The sequence below is a fragment of the Anneissia japonica genome, unplaced genomic scaffold (genome assembly GCF_011630105.1).
Source record: "Anneissia japonica isolate Jap-2015-1 unplaced genomic scaffold, ASM1163010v1 scaffold12406_len387984_cov155, whole genome shotgun sequence".
NCBI lineage: Eukaryota > Metazoa > Echinodermata > Crinoidea > Comatulida > Comatulidae > Anneissia > Anneissia japonica.
This window is the reverse complement of record NW_022714615.1, coordinates 191,720-199,881: the sequence shown is the minus strand read 5'-3', so window position 1 is coordinate 199,881 and position 8,162 is coordinate 191,720. Positions and strand designations below refer to the sequence as shown.

Below are 8,162 nucleotides of genomic sequence, written 5' to 3'. Positions count from 1 at the left end.
GAACTCTACCGGAACTTACACCATTATTAATCATTTAAGACAGCAAATACAGCCTCATGATCACGATACGAACTACACTTCGCACGTCAATATGGGAGACTTAACTATATCAGAGTCAAATACACCTAAAGACCGTCCTGCTGTACAACAGCAAACGAGCCGACCAAAAAGATATCTGCCACAAATACATCGTATAAAGTCACTCGAAATGTAGTAAGCAATCATGAGACCAGACCACCACATGTCAGCCGTCTTAAAAGAAATGCAGACCGATTCGCAGTTACTCCAAGGCCAGAACCAGTAAGAACACCTTACACGGCACAACCAATTCCTATGCAAGAGTCGTCTCCAGTAATCGTCTATCCTGCGTCGTTCCCATCTAATACAGATAGGCGGCCGGTAGTTTTACAGCAAACAATATCTAAGCCACCAACATTTTCTGGAGAAAGCCCCGTAAAACCAGGTGATGCTACGTACGACGAATGGCGGTATGAAGTTCGTATGTTAATGGCTGAAGATAATAGCTATCCACCATCATATGTCCGAAAGTCACTGCGAGGAGAAGCTAGGCGTCTCACCATGAGATGCCAGAGTTTAAAAGAAGTTCTAAAGAAATTAGACACTTTCTATTCATCGGTTGATGATGGCGTTGTACTCTTGCAAACATTTTACAGTTGTAGGCAAAATAAAGATGAAAATGCACGATCGTTTTTTTACCATCTGGAAGACTTGCTCCACCAAGCAAGAGACAAGGGCGAAATTGGTGACCAGTCTGATGACCGATTACGTGACGTGTTCTGGAAAGGATTACGAGATGCCAATATCAAAGCCTCTCTTCACCATCATTACGAGAGTAAGATTGCGCCAGAGCGTCTTTTGCGACTAGTAAGGGAGCAGGAAGACCATTCCGAAGTTCCACCTAAACAACGGAATGTGACTGTACACCAACAAGCCACCCTTCCAACACCCAGTCAGACTACACCTGCTTCACCAACACCAAAACCCAGCCAGCCCAAAACAAAAGAGAATGACGAGTGGATATGTCACAGGTGTAGTCTTCCCGGACACATTGGTAAGGGGTGTAAAAACTTTCACCTCTGGGATGGGAACAAGGCAGTTGCCTCTGGGGCACTCAGCTCACAGCATTTAAACGGGAGAAGACAATTTGCCAGTCTCACACATTTTGCTTTCCCATTGTTGAGTCTACAAGTACATCGTCAGATGCCATTCCGGAAACACTACTAAATCCAGTGCATTGGCCTGGCTCGGAGACATTCCCGAAAGTAGCAATGGAAGAGTGGCGTCGTTTACAGGAAGAAGATCCCATTATCAGTGCCATAATAAAGTTGAAATTGTTGGGACAGCGACCATCTAACAAAGACAGGAAGCAGATGGCACCTGAAGTGGTGATGCTATTGCGGGAATGGGACCGACTACAAAAATCAAGGAGAAAACTCTTCATCGTGTCAGGCAACAAGATGGTGAAACAAATTACCAGTTAGTAGTTCCGGAAAAATATCGAGAACAGGCAATGGCTGGTATACACGACGAAGTCGGACATCCAGGAAGAGACAGGACTCTTGAACTTGCCAGATGTCGATTTTATTGGCCCAATATGGCATCTGATGTAGCCGACAGAGTAAAAAGGTGTGAGCGATGTACTCGTCGCAAAGTACCGCCAGAGGCCCACCGGGTAGCACCTTTGGTTTCGATTGTCAGCCACGAACCAATGGAACTTGTATGCATCGACTACTTGACGCTTGAACCATCTGCCGGAGGGATCGAGAATGTATTCGTAATTACCGACCATTTCTCAAAGTATGCAGTTACTGTTCCCACTCGAAATCAGACAGCTAAAACGACAGCAAAAGCATTATTCGATAATTTCTTTATCCACTACGGTATTCCTACTCGTCTGCATTCAGACCAAGGGCGAAACTTCGAGAGTGCCGTTATCTTAGAACTGTGTAAGCTGTTATCCATCACAAAAAGTCGTACCACACCCTACCATCCAGCAGGGAACGGATTGTGCGAGCGATACAACAGAACTTTACTGGATATGCTTGGAACACTTCCTGTGGAAAAGAAAGCGCATTGGAAAGATTTTGTTGGCCCACTAACGCATGCATACAACTGCACGAAACAGAGTTCAACAGGTTATTCACCGTACCTTTTAATGTTTGGACGCAACCCAAGATTGCCAGTTGACGTATGTCTTGGTCTCACACCATACAGTGTTTCCGAGGCAAACCACGCTACATATGTTTCTGATCTTCGAAAAAGATTAACGTACGCATATAGCAAGGCGTCAGCTAACGCAAAGAAAGCGGCGGCCAAATCTAAGGAACACTTTGACCAATCTGCAAGAGAAAGTACCCTTGAGGATGGGGATCGTGTTTTAGTGAAGAAAGTGGCCTTTCATGGGAAACACAAATTAGCAGACAGATGGGAGCAGCAGATTCATGTGGTGATAAGGAAGATTTCAAACGAAATTCCAGTTTATGAATTGCGACCGGAGAACGGAGGAAAATGTCGCATACTTCATCGAAACATGCTTCTTCCCTGTAACCATCTACCCATTAAATCAGAACCAGAACCAAAACAACCACACTTAAAGCCTCACCAAACTGCAGAAACGCGTCAGCTACGAAGGTCTAAAAGAAACAAAGAAACGCACACCCAACCAAATAGTGACGAGAGTGATAGTGATGAAATACATACTGCCACAACGTATCAACTGAGCGACAGCACCGGCATTTATACCGACTCCTAGCTCGCAACCTATCACACAAGCCGTCCAGCCTTCATAGCACCATAGCAGCTATGTATATTGAATTATTGTTACCTAACCTAAGTATAGTATTGCCTTATAATTTCAGAACATGTTGGGGGAAACATTTTGAAAGCGGGGGAGGGTGTAATAGTCTTAAAGTTGTTATATACCGCCCTCTTTCTTCCCCACCCCTCATCTGACACTTCCTGTCCAATCACCAGTAGCAACACTGTCATTCTATCACATGTTGTTGCCGAGTCATAATCTTCATTATCATCTGAGAAAACTAATCAATAGTTTTCCCTTTAAATCCATTTATACAGGTATGTCATAATCCTTTATCCAATGTTTTACATCTTAAGACACCATTTGTCATATTTTTATGTTTTAACTTGTATTAATCATGCTTTATTTTAAAGAAATAATAGTTTATTTTTCATTGAATAGCCCAGTGCTTTGTTTTAAGTGCCAGCAGGCCAAGATTTATTGTAGATGATTAGTTTACCATGCAAGGTCACAATGACCCTGTTCATGGGTGCTGTCTCTGGAATGCTGGACTATAGCTAGAGTACAGTAACCACAGATTTTATATTTAGATTTAACCTTACCTCCATGATTTAACTTAGTCCAGTTAATCATGATTTCTTTATGGTCGTTTAATGTATTTTAACATGAATAATGACAATATAATGGCAATAATGTTACTGTCATGTGAATATATAATCGGTGCTTCACAGTTATGTTTTATGGTTTTATACTGATATGATTAGGAGTAAATATGAAGTTTATATTTCTTTTGATACTAAACTGTTAACTTGTTTAATTGTATTCACATACAATTAAAAACCATGGAATTAGTTAATTGTAGGCTAGATAATTGAAAGCCGATCACGAGTGAGTGCATCTTCAGCTAGCGGACGTCAGGCCCGTATGCAGGGGGGTGCGTTGGGTGCGTACGCAGCTCCCCCCCCCCCAAATCGAAAAACGTCCACTAGTTATAACCAAATGGTTTACGCCAAGGATGCCCTCTATCGCCGTACTTATTCATACTTTGTGCGGAGTTCCTTGGTAACGCAGTTCGTCAAACAGACGAAGTAGAAGGCATATCCTATAATAACATACAAATCAAATTAAGTCAATAGGCTGACGACACCGGTCTTTATATTAAAGATTCAAGCTCAATAAAACCCATCATGGACATTCTAGATTTGTTTGCTTTAGCCTCTGGTCTAAAGATAAATTACGAAAAAAGTAAAATAATGAGATTGGGTTCATTGAGTGATTCTGATTTCAAAATTCCTATCGGAAAAACATAATATGGACAAATGAGGAAATACGATATTTTAATGTTTCGAGTAATTTAGGTAATATATTCAATTTAAATTTTCAACAAAAATATAAGGATATCGATAGAATATTAAATAATATGTGGAGGCAGAGATCCCTATCCCTATTTGGAAAAATCACGATCATTAAAACATTGGTTCTGCCTATCTTAAACATTTCATTTTTCAAATTTACCCGGCCCACCGAATTACTTCTTTAATGATATACAAGTAAAATTTTGTATGGAATGGAAAACCCGATAAAATAAAAAGAAAAATTATGTTCAATGAATTAGAAGCAGGAGGGTTGAAAATGCCACATGTCCAAAGTTACTGTCAGGCTCTAAAAGCATGTTGGGTAAAAAGATATCTTGGAAAGAACGGCGACAAATGGAAAATATTTTTTTCAAAGCGACCTTGATAAAGTAGGAAACAACTTCATATTTGATTGTAACTTTTCAAAATCGTCCGCAATGCTTAAACATTTCAAGGGTTTCAATAAAGATGTTCTATTAGCTTGGAGCGAGTGTTTTTTAAAGAACCGAAATCTGTTAGAGAAATACTATCACAGTCTCTATGAAACAATTCCTGCTTTGAAAACGTAGAATTCACTATAAATAAAATTTGGTGGGACAACAATATCAAATATATTAAGGACATTGTGACCAATAGTAATCGAATTTGTAATTTGAAAGAATTTGAAGAAAGACATATTTCAAACCGAATTTCCTTTTTTACCATCAAATTGTAAACTCGATTCCAAGGCACTGGAAGCAAATAATAATTGAGAATACAGATATAAATCCATCAAATGTAATAATTGAAAATCCAAATATCAATAGTGTGCTGAAAATGAAAAGAAATTGTAAATACCTCTATTCTCAGTTAATTCAAAAACACACTGCAGTGCAGGATGGAATCGAGTCCAGGTGGGAAAAAGAACTGGACAATACTAAACTACAATGGGATATGACCTTCACAACGCTACATAAATGTACAATTGATACAAAACTTTAAAATTTTCAGTTTCGATTTATTCATCGTATTATTTATACGAATTCCTTTATACATAAGATATATATTGTTGAATCACCAAATTGTGAATTTTGCTTAGAAGAACAAACTTTATTACACATGTTTTTTGAATGCAAAGTAATTAATGTGCTGTGGAAACAAGTACAAATAGTTATAAAACAAAGGTTTGAAAGAAATTTAACTTTAAATAAAGAAAGCATGTTTTGGCACTGACAACCATAAAAATAATCATGCAATTAATAAACTAATATTTATTACAGAACTATACATTTATAACTGTAAAGTTAATGGACAAAAACCGCACATAAATCCCTTAAAATCAGTATATGAGAAGCATAAACAAATTGAACAATACATTGCATTCAAAAATAGTTAGCATTGCAGAATAATGTAGATAGGCCTATATGCTGACATTTTCTTTTATGTTATGCATTTTGTAGAATTATGAATCATCAATCATTTTGTTTCTTGAATAGCCATTTTTGTATGGTAACTATCCATAGTTGCTTACTTTTTCTTTGGTTTTTTTTTTTTTATAGTAATGTAACCTTGTTATGTAATTTGTTTTGTTTTATGAAATATACCAGAAATAATAAAATATAAAAAAAAAAATGGGGCGAAAGGAGCAGGAAATTAAAAAGTGAAAAGCTGTTGCAAAATCTTGCTGAATTTTTATTCGTAATGGTTACGAATTTATACAGTAGTATTTTTCATTTGGGAAACAATTTTTTGATAGGCCCTATCGCTGTGTTCGCGGACATAGAGATTAACATGATAAAATTCCCAGCCTGGTTGCTCGCTGCGCTCGCAAAACGCACCCCCCCCCCCAATTCAAAAAGCTGGATACGGGCCTGCGGACGTACAGTACCGGCGCGCTGGGAGATGGCCAAGTTTTACCCTCCAGAAAAATTCGACTTCAGCAAGCCTAATGAATGGCTGCAATGGAAAGGGAGTTTTGGACGGTTTCGGCTAGCGACGAAACTACATAAGGAGGATAACGATACCCAAATATCGTCATTAATCTATGCCATGGGGCAAGAAGCAGATAAGATTTACCGATCTTTCGCTATTCTAGATGATCAAAGCCCAACGTTTGACGCTGTTTTAAAGAAATACGACGATTATTTTACACCCAAGGTGAATTTATTTCATTAAGAACTAAAGTTTGACAACAGACGACAAATAGAGGGTGAGTCAATTGAATCCTTTATCAGAGATTTATATCACTTGAGCGAACGCTGCCAATTTTCGTGATAAGGACCGCCGAATTAAAACTAGATTTGTGAATGGTCTGTTGGAAGAGACTGGCTATGGAGCTGCAACTAACAGATTTGACATTGGATCAAACAATCCAAAAAGCGCAGCATCACAAGCTGATTAAATTGCAGAATAAGCAAGCAGAGGAAACAAATAAATCCAAGCTGGATGCTGTACACAATTTTCGTCCCACTGCTACAAAATAGACTAGAAGGCCCAATTCAGCAAAGGCAAAATGCGGTCGCTGTGTAGCCATGCATGGTAGTGAGTGTCCAGCAATGGGAAAAACATGCTATAAGTGCCCAGGAAAAAAACATTTTGCTAACGTCTGTCGTACAAGGAGACCACAACAAAAGACCAAGCAAGAACATGGAACCAAGAACATGGAACCAAGAACAGGACTGTCTTAACGGAAGTTGTCTATGATGAGCCTAGTAATTATGATGATGAAAATACTTATGTTTTTGATCACTTAACTAATCAAACTAATGAAAATTGTAATATTAGTGAGGCGGAATGTAAAGTAGGCTGTGTAATTGAACCACCATGGAGAGTTATGAATTAACTGAATGAAACTTATGTCGATTTTAAAATAGATACTGGGGCTGATGTCACAGTAATTAATGAGACAACTTATACAAGTTTAAATGAGCCACCACCACTACGCCCTGTCAAGAGTATATTAGGTACCCCTGATGGTCAATTAAAAGCCAAGGGTCAATTTGTGGTTAAGCTGGGTAATATTGGTACAGGTAATACCTATTTGAGAGTACATGTGGTTGAGGGAAGCTGTGACAGTCTCCTTTAGTAGAAATGCATCTGTAAAGTTGGGTCTGATCAAAATTATAATGAACAGATTACTGAAGTAGCTAATAATATCGTGTTAACTCACGTAAATAACAATTGTAAAACGGAATCAAATGTACGGTATGTCAATCTGCGGAGAAATTGAAGATGCTTAACTTACCGGTCAGTCCAAAAGTTTCGAAAGAGTTGTTCGGCACGGATGGTGTATATAAAAGTAAAACAATAGACATACAACTTAATGATAATGCTATTCCATATTCGGTTAATACTCAACATAGAGTCTCATACCCTTTAATTAAAGATGTGGAAGCTGAGTTAAATCTAATGGAGTCTGAACATAAAATTCGTAAGGTCACTGAACCGACAGAGTGGTGTAGTCCCATGATTCCAGTTAACCGGAGAAAAACACAAAAAACGGTAAGGCGCGTATAGTCCAGTCCGAAATGTAGCAATATCAGAGGTTGCATTTTTTTTGCTATATTTTAAAAAAATTGGATATGATGTAGAATAGACATAAATAAATCAAAAAAGTATGTGCAACATTTTTTTTTTCATACGTAAGGGGGGTTGCCAGCAGTTTCAAAATGGCCGCCAATTTTTCCTAAAATTGTCACTAATATTGTAAATTTATTTCATTAAAATGCAGTATTCAATTGGAAATCCACTCATAACAATGACAACAACAGTTAACTAAACATTGTACACATTTTTGAGCTATTACAATTTAAAATGGCTGCCATTTTCTATTATTTTAGCTTTTTAGCATACGTATATTAATATAATAATAACCGATCTGTACTGTAAAACAAAAACGTGTGATAGAGCTATTTATATGCAATTGCCATATGGTGTTAATGGTTATTACCAGAATATATATGTGATATATATATATGTATATATATAAATATATATATATATATATATCACATATATATTATGGTAATAACCATTAACAGCATATGGCA

At 37.7% G+C, this 8,162-nt stretch overlaps 1 protein-coding gene across 1 annotated transcript; it reads left to right on the top strand.

The window, feature by feature from the left end:
* Positions 1–333: 333 nt before the first annotated feature.
* On the top strand, positions 334–1,245 carry LOC117109064. Its single transcript, XM_033251299.1, has one exon. It carries the CDS (start codon positions 334–336, stop codon positions 1,243–1,245), a length of 912 nt encoding a protein of 303 aa, XP_033107190.1.
* The last annotated feature ends 6,917 nt before the right edge of the window (positions 1,246–8,162 follow it).

Excerpts from the sequence above, each read along its gene's own strand:
- LOC117109064 (XM_033251299.1), top strand. The coding sequence starts at position 334 with ATGCAAGAGTCGTCTCCAGTAATCGTCTATCCTGCGTCGTTCCCATCT.